General features: G+C 32.1%; 1 protein-coding gene across 3 annotated transcripts in view; it reads right to left on the bottom strand.

Annotated features, from left to right (window-relative positions):
* The window catches only part of LOC139097151 (sodium/potassium-transporting ATPase subunit alpha), a 71796-nt gene extending 55303 nt beyond the window's left edge, over nt 1-16493 (bottom strand). For 2 of the 3 annotated variants that reach the window (XM_070648934.1, XM_070648935.1), the window contains exon 1: nt 16261-16491. Coding sequence is in view for 1 of the 3 variants with exons in the window: in XM_070648931.1 (XP_070505032.1) it covers nt 16261-16272 (12 nt within the window). In the remaining 2 variants the exon portion in view is untranslated. Of the gene's footprint in view, nt 1-16260 lie in introns of all 3 variants that reach the window. The other variant, XM_070648931.1, reaches the window with a different exon arrangement.
* Nucleotides 16494-16930: the final 437 nt, after the last annotated feature.

The raw sequence follows: 16930 nt of genomic DNA, 5'->3' as shown, positions 1-16930 counted from the left end.
AATTAATGCATTATAACAATAATGTGCAGTTGTTGAATGTGCTTGTCGACAAATTTGGGTCACAATATATTGTTGCCCTAAATCTTTTTCATCCCGACAGCACATACAGTAAAATCTTTAAAACCGATTACGTAAGACGAGGAAAAAATTCTCTTTTTCCATGTCATTTTGATACAGAATTAAAGCCTGAATGACTCAAATACGATCTATAATGGATCTCAAGGAAAGGAAAAATTTAAATGCAAATTTGTTCCATTTTATATGATTTTTTTTTTTATTCCATTCGGATGAATGTTGCGATAATTCATCATAAGTTTAACTAATTTAACTGCCATAAAATGATTTACCGACCGTGATAAGCCTCAATGTTGTTGCAACATGAGAGTGAGACAGAGAGAGAAATTTAATGATGAGCATCTTTATATTTTGGGGACGTCCGCAAGTGACGTCTGGCGAAAAAATCGACTTTTTTGACTCAATTCCTACTATATGCCACTTAAATCAGTGTCATTAGCTCTATACCCTTCCATCCCTCAACCCCAACCTCCCTAACATCACCACCGAACATCCCCTCCCATTCCTTCAATAATCTACTCCATGACATCAAAATGACGAAAAGAAATTCAAAAGAATCTTGAAAAAAATTTCATCAGAAATATTACAAATAATGTCTTGCAGAGCAGGAAGGTTGGAATGATTTATTGCTGTCTTATTTGCTGTTGTTCTAATTGAATATTTTTTTCTGTTATCTAGGATCTCATTTCCCTAACAAATTCATACTATCATCTAGACTTCCTGACTGTTGTTTTCAAAGTGTCGTTAATTGTTAATAAAAACAGAATAGAGCATTGTCTGTAGAATATCGAGTAGAAAAAGTTGTTTGTTCTAGTTTGTGAGGAATGTAGTTAAATTAATCTGAATTTATTGAATGACGTGAAGTTGGCTGCGATTTTCTCACTTCGAAAAGTTTTTCTGGGATTTTTTGAGTTTTTAAGTTGAAATCTTGGCAAAAATTGATTGAAAGTTTGTTAAAAAGATGGCAAGAGTTGAATAGGATTCAAACCAGCTCAAGAAACAGCATCTAAGAGTGAATATTAATAAAATTTCAATTCCAACCTAAAAAAACACGTGTTTTTGTCAAATCTAGGACAAATTGTCACAATACAACCATAAAATAATGCTTCAAATTAAAAAAACTACTTTCCTTCATCATTCAGTCAGTGAATCTACAGCTTAGTAATAGATCCATAGATTCTAAGATATTTAAATTACACAAATGCGAGACTAAATGATAAACTTGATGCCAGTGCACGCTTCCTTCATAAATTGGAAACATCCGATTAATTTTACTTGTAACATTTATGATAATAATGTGAAAAAAAAGAGGCACATAGAGATAGAAAGAATGAATACACATCTACATCAGAGTCCATATTCGCAATTTATATTTTACTAGTCTTGTTACTTAAGATAATAATAAAGTCATCATGATGATCATAACTTGTTCCCGTCTCTCAATTTATGCAGTTCACTAAAGAGAATCATTCTATATGTACACGTAATTCATTCACGGATGAAGTGAGTGAGATGGAAATAAATATATATAAAAAATGAAGAAGAAAAGACAATTTTTTTTTTCGCTTGAAATTGTCTAAATTAATTTTGAGCAAAATGTGGTTAATGTGGGGAGTTGTAAGATTGTGAGGGTAAATGAAGCGCATTTACGTGAGGTAGGAGGTGTTGTGAGAATGATGATGGATGGCAGGCGCAATTAGGAAGGATTTTGAAGAATTTTTGAAGGAAGGGGTGAGTTCAAGTCTCAATTTTTAGTGAATTTTAGAATTGTTCATGTTTAGGGATGACAGAACTGTCAATTATAGCTGAGCGACTCATATTTATGAAGAAGAATTGATGTGGCATCCATATGGCTGACATTTGGTTTTCATCCATCTGGCTGCCATCCATCTGGTTACCATTTGATACCCAACAATATGGCGATCATGTGTCCCATATTAATATGGCTACCATTCAGCATCATTCAATATGGCTGTTATTTAGCCACCATTCAATATGGCTGTCATTCATTCAATATGGCTGTAATTCATCGTCATTTAGCCACAATTTAATATGGCTGTCATTTAGCCACCATTCAATATGACTGCCAGTTGGCCACCATTCAATATGGCTGTCATTTAGCCAACATTTATTATGGCTGTCATTTAGCCACCATTCAATATGGCTGTCATTTAGCCACAATTCAATATGGCTGACATTTAGCCACAATTCAATATGGCTGACAATTCATCTGTCATTTTTAGCCACAATTTAATATGGCTGTCATTTATGGCTGTCATTTAGCCATTTATTATGGCTGTTTTAGCCACCTTCAATATGGCTGCCATTTAGCCACCATTTTATGGCTGCAATTTAATCTGGTTAAAAGCTCCTTAAAAGCTCTAATTTTTTTCAGTTATCTCACTCGGGATAGACAATATTGAGCATGTTTAAGTATTATGTAATAAGAAAACTCAGAAGACAAGCTCTAATATCAACACAACCCTCCATCCATGCCTCATCCATTCCCAAAAAATTCCTCATCCTGTCACATTTGCTTAGCAAAAAGCCCCGTCAAAAATTTATTAAGAACAAAAAACACATTTCAAAACCATTAAAACAATAAATTTAAAGAAATATACTTTCCGGTGATGATTAATGATTCGATCAAGCATTTTAATGGGAAGAAATTTTTATATATATGTGAGATGTATATGCTGTGTACCTAAAGAGCAAGTACATTGCCAGCAAAGGGGGAGGGGAGGGGAGTAAAAATGGAATAAAGATGAAAAAGGTGTGCAGGAATGAAAAATTTTAAAGAAAGAAAAAAAAAAGCTAAAAATGAGCTTTTCTTTCATTCCCTAACATTCGCTGACTCTCTTTCTCTTTTCCTCACCCGCAAAAAAAGCTGATGTATTCGTGCGCACAAATACAATCATTATATTGCTTCTTTTTATAGCACAAAAGAGGTCATATGATAGGATAAATTGCTTATTAAAAAAAACTAGGTTTTTAATATCGACAATTGAAGTGGCATCTATGTCTACATTTATAAATTTCGAAATAATTCTCACATTTGACCTTTTTTATTCCTCATTTCCAATGCTGCACACAAAAAAAAAGGATATAAAATTTCTATTTTAAAAATAATTAATCAAATGATGAAAAAAAAAGAGAATTTTCCTATTAATGTCTTCATGCACATGAATTATAGATGAGGAATAGAAGCAGTTGTACTATATAGAGAAAAAAAAGTCAGACAGGAAAGCAAAATGCAATCAATATTCGAGCAGTTGCCGCTTGGAAAATATATATATGCTGTGCTTAATGGGAAGCTATCGTTGTCTCGTTCTGGCATTGACGTCATCAATTTTTTAGACGATTTTGTAGATTTTTAGACGACTTTTTTTTTTGCATAATAATGTGTCTTTAATGCTCTTCAAAAATTTATTGTCGTTACCATACCTTTTGATAAGATAAGGTCTGTGGAATGCACAATTTTGTAAAAAGCACATATTGATTGCATAATGAAGAATTGATTACGTTTTTAATTGACTTTTTTATGATTATTGAGTACATTTAGCTACTTGATTTGTTGCCGATATGTATAAAATTCATGTCATGATTATCAGTTGGACTTATTTGTATAATTTTTTTTTTCTTTATTTTGTTATGAAATATTTTTCAGTTGCTTATCATTTATCGTTTGAATATTTTTGGTCCGTTAGGAGAATCTTCAATTTTTGTTGGGATGAGCTTTTTGTGAAGTTTTGTTTTGATTTTCAATCTCTGAGATTCTTTTGATTAGAATGTATTGAAATTATTGTTTATATCAACAATATGAGCTATATCAATTGGAATGTGCAGATTTATTAAATAAAAAAATTGTAATTTTTATGAAGTCAAGAGTTTTATTATCATGAATAGAGTTCGAATCTCACATCGAAGTAAAAGAATTTGTTTTTAAATTTGTTCATGAGGTTTTTTTTTGGAAATTTTTAGTTTTTTTTACTAAAAAATATAAAGGGTTTTCTGTAATGGCCTATGGTAAAAAACTAAGGTTTATCATTGTGTAGTGGTAAGCATGCTCATGAGTTTGCTCACAAAATTGATTGAGTTCAATTATATTGATTGGGAATAGTCATGGACACGCTTATTAAGGTAAGTTTACTGATTGTCTGCTAGGGAAGGTGGTTACAGAAAATGTTTAATTTATAGTCGAATTATATATATGATACTTTTCTTTATAGTCAAATAACCCCTGATAGCTCAGTGGTACATTCTTCCATACATCGTAGGGCATGAGTTCGAGTCTCATTCGGGATTCGCTGTTCAAAATCATGCTTTTTTCTGTTAGATCAATAGATAGATTATCCTTGGATTATCCAATTCCAACATTTAGTTTCCTTAGCGACACTAGAAGGAGAGGAGAAAGAGGCTAGGTGGCGGATCCTTCTTCATTTGTGTTGCTCGGGCTTAAATGCCCACTATCGGCTTTTAATGATACTTATAAGCCACATGTTTAATAATTTTTGATTGTTGTGATCTATGTCGAACTGATACTTGAGTTTATCTTAATTTTCTCACAATTTAAGACAGTGTTGTCCGAACTGTGTGCCACATGCCATGTGAATTTTCAACTATCCATACAAGCTTCTATGAATTTTTTAAACAAAGCTAATTCTAATTCAAATATTATATTATTCAACTGTTCATCGTACATTAATCATTAAACAGTATCTAAGAAAATTCAAGAATATTTTCAAATGAGTCTTAAGTTCGAATCTTATTAAATCAAAATAAGTAATTTTATTGAAATTGGGTCGATAGTTGTTATTATTTTTAAGTTTAAAAAAAAATTCTATTTTTTTTTTTCAAAATTTTGATAAAATTTAACAATGTCCCATCACTAAATTATAGGGTTCGACAATAGCATGCAAGTATGTCCACACAGTTTGCAAGAATTGCATGCAAGTGCTTACATTTGCACGAAATTCTAGCACTTGAGCGCAGCACTTGCAATACTATGCACATATTTGCATGCAATTGCCAAACCCTACTAAATTACCAGAATCTCAATACAATCCCCACTCACAGCATTATTTCCAAAACTTCCCAAGCAATATGACAAAAAAACTTAGTTAGTTACAACTAATCCAACCGAAAGTATTATTTAATGAAGATTTTAGTCCATAATAAAGTTCCATAGAGCATAAAAACTAATAAAAGTCTCACAACACTTTTCCCGAAGCATGAGGGCGTAATTCATAACATGCTACCGTCACAGGTGTGAAATTTGTTGATACTATGCGGCACCTTAATGAACCGCATTACCGCATAACATTATCGAGTCTTTAGGGTTGATGTTAATTTTTTTATGGCAATTGACCAACCCCTCGGGGCATCGATGACTCAAAAATATTGTTTAACTTACAATGTGTGAAGCTTTAGATCTTTATTGAATTTCACACCTTCCGACTGTAATTTGAATATAGGAAAATCGTTATCTTAACTTGCTGTATTTGCCATAAAACTTTTTATAATCAGCTCTTATTTTTTTCTCAATTTCTGTTCGTTACGCCCGAAGTGATTCAATTCTAGTTATATAATATATCATTTTGGACTATAATGAATGTGTCAACGAACTTTTAATATCAAAAATGGCAAAAAAGAGATGAAAAAAAATAAAAAAAAATTCTTTAACCTGTTTTTTTCAAATGAAAATACATTTAGGACATGCCAAAATGATATAATTTAACAATTTGTCATTTTCTTATTATTTTTCATCTATTTTGCCTTCCTTCTACTCAGTTTTATTAATATTATTGTGGATCCGTTGACAGTTTATTTTGTGGTTTTTTGGGTTGCAACCGGTTAGTACTCGAATGTTTTTGTTGTAGCCTAACTTTATGTCTACACATTTATATACTATTTACATATTTTTTTTTCCGTCTGTTATTTCTTTACTCTCGCTACTCATATATATTAAAAATAATCATCATCATCATCATATGCATACATAATGCCTCCTCTCGTTCAATGGTGTAAACACATTTTAATGAGATATTATCAATTTTCATATTTTTTCTCTTGAAATTAGAGCATAGCTCGTAGAATTGTTTGCTGTTGTTGGAATTATAAAGTTTTTAAAGCTGTATTGGATTAAGCTGGGGTGTAGTTAGGGGATTTGAGTTTGTTGGACTTTTAAAAATGATATTTTAGGAACATTCTGGATTATCAACTCAAAATATTGAATATTCAATGAATTAGGTTGAGATTCACCAAATTTTCTAATTTAACGGCTTTTCAAAATTCAAATTTTGCTTAAAAAAGACAAATTTTTCTCACTTCGAAAAGTATTTTTGATTTATTTTCTTCAAAAAGCTTTATTTTTTCTTCAAATTAACATTAATTTACTCAAAAAGATGGCAGAAACCATATTCAATAAGTTAAATTAAGTTTAAAAAGCTTCAAAATTTCAAAGCAATTGATTATGCAATTTAACGGTTTTTCAAAATTCAAATTCAAAATTGTCAAATTTTTTTCTCACTTCGAAAAGTATTTACGATTTATTTCCTCTAAAAAGCTTCAATTCTTCTTCATTTTACACTTAATTAAGTCAAAAAGATAGCAAAAGTCTAATTCAATTAGCAAAATTAAGTTTAATTTCACAATTCACGAAATATTGACTGTTTCAAGAATTTCAAAGCAATTGATGACTCAGAATTCTATTGAAATTCAGACGTTTGTAAACATCCTAGTAAGTTTCTGTAGAAATAATGGGAAATGTTCTCAGATTGACTGGGAATTTTTAATTTAGTTTGACAATAGAGTCAGATTCTTATTAAATCGGAGCATGGTTCTAGTAATCAAGAATCTACAAGTTAAACAGGACTGGACCAACAGCGAAGACTCAATTGAAAATACAACACAGTCAAATCAAGTCGATTTCTTCATCCAAAACCCCAGTCGACTTGTCGTCCATCCAAAACCCAAATCAACTTCAACTCCTGCTAATCATCCTCACTTTACTCAGCAAAAACCCTATCCAAACGGGTAAAATGAGCTAGTAAAAAAAAATTATTTTTTTTATGGCACATTTATGCATTTTCTTTCAAAGAGGCAGCATCAGCTTATATTACAAGGTCATATGAAGATGTATGAGCTGATGTGAAATGCAGAGGAAAGGAAGAGAAGAAGAAGAAAAATAAAATTGTAATTTCAAATGCGTCACATTATATTTATAGGCATTAATAACTTTACAAGGAGAATTTTATTTATTTTTTGTTGTTCCTCTCTGAATGTTGTGTGTTTAAAGAACATCAAGTTTTATACAGTAGTGCTCTATAATGTTTATCATTTTATTTTGAAATATGAATATAGGCACTCCAAACTGTTTCGCATGCGACTTTCTTATTGATATTGACTGCAACTCAATTGACTTTGTTGTGTATATTGAAGAAATAATCAATATTTGAGAATCAAACTCATTGAAGTGATTGAAAATTTTTACACAATTTCAATTTCTTCTGTCGTTATGTTGACGCAATTAATGTAATTTATTAGAAAATGGCTTATTGTGACCTTTACGTACGGTTCACAAATTTTTCTAGATTTCACTGACATTTAAAATATTTTGTTACGGTGTTTTGGCTTATTTATATTATAGTTCCATATAATTCGTGCATTAATATATGCATTTATGACCTTAGTGTATTTTTGCACGCTTTTCTTCAACCTTATTTGGTGGTTTTGAGGTTATATTTTTAAAATGAATTTTTTCAATTGATTTTCAATGAAATTCTAACTCATTTCTTGGTTTGCTTGTGTGCTCCGACTAGATGTACTAAAATTTAAATAGATATTAAATTTATCTTGTTATTTTCCATGTAAATTTGGTGGCTAAAAACTCGATATGGAGTTTCCGTAAAAAATCGGAAATTTAATCCCAATAATTTCAAAAACCACAATTAACTGTGTGAATGCAACACAAAACCTAACCCCAAAGCTCAATACCACGTGGCCAGTCACACTTCCAACGCAAATTCAACTTAGATACAGCATTTTTTCTTCTCGTGCGTCCAGAATTTCATCGTCAAATAACTGACCATCATCATTTTTTTTAAATAAATTTAAAAATAGCTTTTGTTTATGATTGCCTTATTTCTCATGACTCTCTCGACGCTTTTACGTCACTAAACACAAAATTTTTGAACATGAGATTCGCTTTAGTCACCCAAATAAAACATTTGACGACAACTTTCGGTCTAAATATTTTTTCTTTTTTATTAATACACCGATGAGACTGTCTCGGAGGAATAATTTACTAATTAGTGGCTTGTATTTTTGACATTTTTACACATTCTGTGCATGTATTTGTTCATTATGTACTTTTCCTATAATGACATCATTACAAATTCTTTTATAGATTATTTGGCATGTTCTAATCATTAGTACGTAAAAATTTTGTGAGTATAGAGAAAGGAAGTGAATGGGAAATAACATTTAAGTGAATAAGAGAGAGAAAGCATAAAGAGCATATGTTATCAATGTGTCCTTCGATATTATTATTCAGTAATAAAGAGACCTTTCCGGAGAAAATACGAGAAAAATATACATAAATGTATTGATAACTGCTTTAGAATGTGAACTTCCAGGTGGAAATGGGATAGGTTGTAACCTTAAGACTAATATTGAGAGGAATTGAAGTTCCTGCATATCCAGGTGAACTTCTAGGTTGAAATTGGTTAGGTTGTAACCTTAAGGCTATCATTAGGTACATCTAGGTGAACTTCCAGGTGGGAATGGGATAGGTTGTAACCTTAAGGCTATTATTGAGCAATATTGAAATGCCTGTAGGTTCAGGTGAACTTCCAGGTGGAAATAGGATAGGTTGTAACCTTAAGACTAATATTGAGCGGCATTGAAATGCATATGTGCCTAGATGAACTTCCAGGTGTAAATAGGTTAGGTGGTAACCTTAAAGATATTATTGAGAAGCAGTGAATTGCCTGTATATTCAAGTGAACTTCCTGGTGGGAATAGGATGAGTGACAACTCAAAGGCTTTTTTTAGAAGTTTTTGCACTCCCAGGTCAACTTCCAAGTGGGAATAGTGCCAGGTGATAACTTAAAGGCTGTCATAGAAGGCATTGAAATGTCTGTAGACCAATTAGCTACCCTAAAATCATGATGGTAATGGCATTTTCATGACCATATTCCCAAATCTCAATTCAAATCTCAAATACAGAGTAGCCAGACCTCGAAGTCGAGTTGGATTTTGTATTGGAAAATCAGCTCAAATTGATTTAAATCTGTCGACTTCAAGCTAACAGAGGAGCCAAAGCTCATCAAAAAATCCGATTCTCAACAATTTAGTCATTAGATTCAAGTCTCAGAAACCATAAGCCAACACCCACATCCACCTGGAAGATCACAAAATACACACATATGACTACACTATGTACCTGTGACTTTTACATATTTCCACCCTTATTTTTTTGTTTAAATTGAAAATGTTGAAGCCAAAAGGAAGAAAAAAAAGTTGTGTATATTCGGTAGAACATGCAATCTTATGGCGCCAGAACGTCAGAACACTGCGCCGTTTACGAAACAAATTTCTCAATTATTAAAAGCAATTATTGATTTTTCTTCGTCTCTTTTTTTATGTACGAATTATATAAAATCTTGAGCTAAATTCTTTTCAATCCTAATAAAAATGTGTAGTGTCGCGTGCTCATCATCGTCATCATTAATAGTATTCCTCTGTTGTTTTTAAAAGATACATGATTCATACATTGTACAGCACACAGTATCGAGATAAGAAGTGTTTATTGGACATTTCTTGTTACATTTTAAGCTTTATTTTTACCAGAGTGTGGCCGTCTCAAATTCGAGTTTTTCGACATTAGATTGTCGAAAAATTCGAACTCAACTTATTTTAAAATAAAAATTTACGTTACGAAGAAAAGTTAGAGTAACGGTCAAAAAAAATTTGAATTTTAACGACATTAGATTGTCGAAAAATTCGAACTCAACTTATTTTGAAATAAAAATTTACGTTACGAAGAAAAGTTTAAAAAAAACGGTCAAAAAAATTTGAATTTTAACGACAAAAATTTTTTTTAAAAAAAAAATTAACGGTCGTTTTTGAGACAAGCACACTCTGATTTTTACATTCAAATTCTTATGATACTCAATTGCATCATGAAAAAGTATGTGTAACTAGTTTACCTTCACGATATCAATGTCCATCAAGAGTTGAATGCAATTTGTATTATGAAATATTTTTGATTGCTTGATTATAAAAAATAAATATAAAAAAAAACTACGGCAATAATAAACATGAACATATACATTTATAAATAGCATCAAGTTAAAGAAAATTCATTGTCATTTTAATGTGAAAACGACTTTAGGGCAACGACAGCTGTTGTGTATATGAATGTTATTATACACGGAGAGGTTGCATATTAATTTTTTATGTTTTTTTTACTAGGTGTTGAATTTGGAGTGTATTATGAATTAGTGTATTTGCTGGTGATTTGGAAAAGAGAAGGGGGAATAGCTTGAAGCAAGTCTAAAGTAGTCTATAGCTATTTAGAATATGGATTATTTTAAGACAAGATGGATCTGAAAAGTTGATTTTCAGAAATTGTTATGGGGTCGAAAGAATAGACCTCAGTACACTACCTCGACTATGCTAAATAGTAAACAAAACAAATTAATGACAAAAATTGCCAAGATGTTCAACGACTGTCAATGATCATGCTATTTCAGAATCCCAATTTATGATAGTTTTGGGAACTATGTGCCGAATAGAAATTTCGGATCTGAAATTATGTTGATCCCGTCATCCGATATCATACTAACACAGAATTTGCCTAAATTTTTGAGGATTTTAAGAAATTACAAACAAATAAATTTAATTTCTGGTTTCAGGTATTAAAAATTTAGTTATGCAAAACTGTTTCAACAATTTTTGTTATTTGATACTGTAAACGCTCATTTTTACCTTTAACTTCAAAAAATGTGGATGAAACTACCATATCAAATCTATTATTAGACATGATTTACAAACGTTTGGTTCTTAAATTTATTAAAATTTTAAACTTTAAACTTGAAGTTTTTGTATCAACATCAAATTCCCTAATCAAGCTTCAACAATGGCAAGGATTTACACACCGGTTAAAAAAGTCATAAAATGTTATCAAAATATTTTTATATCCACCAGGGAACAAGATAACATTGATATCTTAGAAATCGCTGATAACGGAGAGGTTGTCATATTAAAATTTTTTATGCAAAAATTTTTTTTTCTCTAGAATGTGTTGAATTTGGAGTGTATTATGAATTATGTATTTGCTGGTGATTTGGAATTTTGCAATAAATGAGGGATCGAGCTTGAATCCTCAAGTCAGAAGCCGACTGAAACAGTTTGAAGCTATTTAGAACTTTATGGAATGTTTTAAGACAATAAGGATCTCAAAATGATGGTATAACTTAATTTAGTCATAGTGTTCCACGACCACACGTGGCTACTTCCGCATACTGATCTAGAATTTTGGGAGTTCCAGAAGTCATCGTGTATAGAAAAGTTGTCCAAACTATGTGCCGAGACACAAAAGTCTGAAATTTGCGAGGCTACTAATACTGACAACTTTGTTGTATAGAGTGCTAGGTATGAACAGTACTTTATTATGCATAACTGACCCCGAACAGTACAATTTAGTTGCCAGAGTGTCGCTATATGGCCAAATTGACGACTAAACATGAGGGTGACCTGATGGTCAAAGAGACAGAGAGCATGCTCAAATATATTGACTAAATACGCTCATGATCTTGCTCATTTAGGTTAGTATGCTCATTGCCGTACTACAGATGGCTTCATAATGCCTGTAACTGGTTAACTTGCCTCAATTTTGCATCAAAAACACAAATTCCCCGCATTGTGCTACTCAAAAATGTCAACAGTAAATTCACAAACCTGGAATTCCCCCAAATTACCAAGAATTCACTCTCTATTTATCGTTGCTAACTTATTCAACGAACCAATAACAATATCAAGGATTTATCAATACATAGTTATCTAATTCTAAAGTCTTAAAATGTTATCAAAATATTTTTATATCAACCAGTTATAACAAGATAACATTGATATCTATAGAAATCGCTGATAACCTTGATTGTTCTGGGACTACTTGACAAATTTTTAGCAATAAAAAATTGCAATAATACGTCAATAATGACGTCTAATGAATAGGAGGTACTTGAGATTGTTAGAGATTGGGATTGAAGTTGAGGTAGAGACTGTATGGGACTTGTAGATACTGGATGAGTGTTTTTATGGGGAATTTTGCAATAAATAATGAGAATCGAGTGGTTTGATAAAATTTGACAGATCAAGTTTCTTGAAACCTAAATCTTTTATCGATCAATTTTGGTCAGATCAATTTTGAAAACGTTTACTTCCTGGAAATTTGGCAATAAATATTGAGAACAGATCGGTCCGAAAACCCAAAAATGTGATCAAATTTAACAAGAAACTTCCCCAAGACTAACGTGGCACTTCTGCATACTAAATTACCAGTATGTTGGGAATTTGGCAATAGATATTGAGGACAGATCGGTCCGAGAACTCCAAAATTTTATCAAATCGTTCAAGAATTTTGTCCAAGTTCGACGTGACTCAGGCATGGTGTTGGATTTGAACTGATACCAAGTCAGAGTCATGCCGGTCTAAGGCTGGCTTTTTGATCGATTTGATCAAATTTTGGGGTTTCGGACTTATCCGTCCTCTTATTAAATTGCAAAATTCTGTAAAAAGCGCTTATTCTGTTCAAATCCAGCAATATGCCAGAGTCACGTCGGTTCAATTCAAGCACTTTGCCAGAGTCACGCCAGTCCTGATGTCAGATCACGTCTCGATCTACCAACCTGCGCTATTCGACCAACATCATTGATGAACGACCTCCAATTTACAAAAACCAGCTATAACAAGAGATTATTTATGAGTTTCCAATTCACATGCATGACTGAAATCCCAGAATTAGACTCGTTCAATTCACGTTTTTGGGATTTCCCGGCAACAGCTTAATTACTTTGTTTATATTTCTCTTCAACATTTAACAATCGAGTATCAGAATTGTATTGAATAAAAATAAGAAGACACAGACATAAGTTGAATATATCAATTTAATTGCAGAACATCCAGCACAAAGCGCTGGACCTCAGACAATTTTAAACTGAGTTTCTAAGGAAATTGAGTCTTAAAATTCCCCAAAATCTTGGAAATGCAATTTGAAATTTTTAGTTCCAACAGAAATGTTATTCCACCGAGAAATCCGAGGAAGAAGTAAGAACTAACAAAAAAAGGCAGAGCAAAAGAAAAAAAAATCAATATTTTTGTGCTACAAAAAAATGAGAATGCAAGTCTCCATTGCCTTATCGTGATTGCGATTACAATTTTACAGCACCATTGTAGGGAGTGTAGAAAGGAAATCCGAGAGCAATGCATGAGGATAAATCCGAAGAGCTTTTTTCGCTTATAATTTCCTCATTTTCGCATGGAATTGAATATGAGGAATGGAAGACATAAGGTGTTGTGTAACACAAACAGGTGTAGAGGAATTGAAATGATGAGAGGTTTTTGAATGCTGTGTTGGAGATGAGTTAGGTTAGGGAGGTTAGCTGAGACTTGAGTACTTTAGCAACATAGATGAAGAAGGCTCGGAAATGGAGTTTTTAAGGCTTCCTTCTTGATTTGTGGAAGTGGAGCTTTAAAAGCTTCGTGATGGAACCAACTTATGGAAGCGTAGCCTGGCTACGTTATGGAATCGAAGCCTGGCTACGTTATGGAAGCGGATCCTTAACAGCTCTGTAGCTGAGCCTTCTTCATTTGTGACGCTCGGGGTAAATTCACATGTAGCTTGTTTTGAGGTTACAATTGCAGATTCCAGAGCCTTACATTTCTGTGAACTGCAGTTTTCGCTTTAAAAATGGATTAAAACCGCCCATAATGGTGTTGTCAAGGCGATATTACACTCAGTTAATACGTCAATACAGCAAAGCTCAAGGAACCGGGACATTATCTGTCCGGGACAGTTCCCGTCCCGATCTTTAAATCTTCGAGTTACGGACTTGATAGTAATTCAAATGACCATGATTAGCTTTATAAGCTTGATTGTAGTCTTAATTAGTTTGTATTATGTCTTGCTATAAAGCATACTATTGCTTTTTCGATGCCGGGACTGGAACCAAAGCAACTCATCGGAAGGAAGTGTCAATGTAGCATGTCAACGGAAAATTCTTGACCGTCAAGCAGCGAGACCAGATTGATAGCAGCAAATTGATTAATGTCACTTATTTTGATCCAGATAAGTATCTTATAAGCTTAAATTGACCCAAAAATCATTAAAAATCAATTGACTTTGATTCCAATAAGAATACACCTTGCTAGTCCCATACTAGAATATTATCCAGAACAGCACAAGGTGTTTACTAGGGTAATGCTACGTCACTGAATCAACGGTAAGACGTGAAGCTTTTCTAACGGTATAATGAAGGTTGATTAGATTCTAGACAGAAGATGTAGTTCTTCGTATTGTGCTGCTCGGGTTAGAACATTGCCAAACCTTAAAAATTCAGTTTCACTTCTAAAAACATGAGCAAATTGAGAGCTTTTGAGAGAATTGAACCCTAACGGTACCCAAAATCTAGATCAAAATAGAAATTCATGTAAATAAACAAATTTCAATTGAATATCAATCACTTATCCCCATTATACCAAATCTTGTTAGCTCAAGTGATAATTCACCATAATTAACACCTTTTTGCTAAATTCCTAACTTACGTAATGAGAGAATTTAAAGAGAAAAATTGAGAGAATCATCGACTATTTGTTCTATATCTTTTCATACGTAAAAATTCATAGAAAAATGGTTATGCTTAACAGTTTTTATGTTATCCACTCATTATTCGTTACGTAATGAGAATATATTTAGACGAAGAAAAGCATAAAGGCAGAGAGAAAAAAAATACTTTTTTGTTCTATATAAAGTTCCCCGCAATCAACCACTTCTTAGAATCACATTCGAGTCGATTAAAAAAGTGTCTTAATTTGCATAAATCCCCAACAATTCATATTGATGATGCTGTACGTCAGTGATGTCATGGATTTTCATGTTTTGGGTACGAAAAATTAAAATTCAAATTATGAGGCAAATTAAGATTAAGAACTCTAAATGACTGGTTTATGGTTCATGTCAGCTACATCACTGACGTACAGCCCCCAAAACTAAATTTAAATAACCGTTCGCAGAAAGATTTACAAGATTGAAAATGCAGAAAAACCAGAAATATCATCAACACTCCCGTAAACATAAAAGGTTTATAGAACTCAAAGCAAGACACAAAGATAGATAGAAAGAAGAACAGACACAAAGACACACAAATGATAAGACAGACGACAAGAAGTTGCCCCCTAAAAAAAGAAATATACAAGATTATTATTAAGTATGTAAAGTAATCGATAATGCATATATCCATAAGAATTAATGGAAATAATAAGCCAGTTGAAGGACAATTGCTCACGATTACTACACCTGATCAATATAACGACACATCTTCTCGCACACAATTAAACAAAAAATAAAAATAATAAAATTAAAAATGTGTAAAGAAAAAAAAAAGTCGTCGCCTGCTAATTGCTTACACAATCAAAAAAAAAAACGAAAACGAAAATTGAACATAGGCAATAAGGAATATACTGTTGCAAGTATTTAAGCGGCACATAATTCTACAATCATCATTTTTTTTTTTTTTGTGTTTTATCTCTTAAAAATGACTTTTGTATTCTCACAGCCACATACGTCAAAATTTTTTATGATTTTCAATCATATTTGGTATGAATCATTAGACCGTAAATAACCCAACAACAACAAAAAAAGTAGACATAGAACCTATTAAAAGTCATTTCATTTGACGCTAGACACAGTTTTTCCAATGAGACTTTTCCAACTAGGGCGTGGAATTTTTTTTTTATAAAATTAGAAAAAAATTTGCTTTTTTTTCACTATAATTCAGCACATTTTGTATGTATGGCAACATTTATCGATCGCTTTTTATGTTTCGTAACATTTTAATCGCAATTAAAGGATAGATTATCAAGGATATATAATATAATTTTCAAAAAAATTGCAAAACTTACCTCGAATTGCATTCCACACTTAAATAGTCAAAAACACTTAAATTCTCGTCACTTTTTAATGTCCTTTATCGCTCACAATTAACCTGAACCCCTTCCGAAGCTCACTCACAATTGATTTTTGGTTAATTTTTTGATATTTTTTTCCCTGCTTTTTTTTTTGCACCGAGAAGTCTTTTTTTTTGCCTTCACTCTTCCCTTCAATCTTTTATTTTCTTCAATTTCACAAGAGAAGTTATCAGCAGCTTGCTTTGGGCGATGTGAGAATGTAAGCTGACCTCTACTTGGAAACGATTTGAATTTTTGACGATCGTTGGGGATTTTTTGGGCGTAGTTCCTAGTGCTAATTCAGAAATTTCGCTAATTATCGTGGATTTATGACTGAAATTTGAGAGAAAAATTTGAAAAATCCGTTAAAAATTAAATATTTCACAAGTTACTATGATCAAATTTGAAAATTAATTAAAATATTCAAATTTGAGCTTAAAATATTCTAGAAATTTCACAAAAATCTAAATTCTCAAGAATCTTCAACTTTATCCTGTATAAATCCACATTACCCAACTAATAATCACCATTAATCACCTAAACCGCACAATTCCACCCTAATTCACCTCGATTTTAAATAATATTTTAAAATTTCCACAAAACATAAACAAACAAATTGTAAGCA

The sequence above is a fragment of the Chironomus tepperi genome, unplaced genomic scaffold (genome assembly GCF_022539635.2).
Source record: "Chironomus tepperi strain 1889 unplaced genomic scaffold, CSIRO-AGI_Ctep_v1 contig_414, whole genome shotgun sequence".
Lineage (NCBI taxonomy): Eukaryota > Metazoa > Arthropoda > Insecta > Diptera > Chironomidae > Chironomus > Chironomus tepperi.
This window is presented reverse-complemented; position numbering and strand designations above follow the sequence as displayed.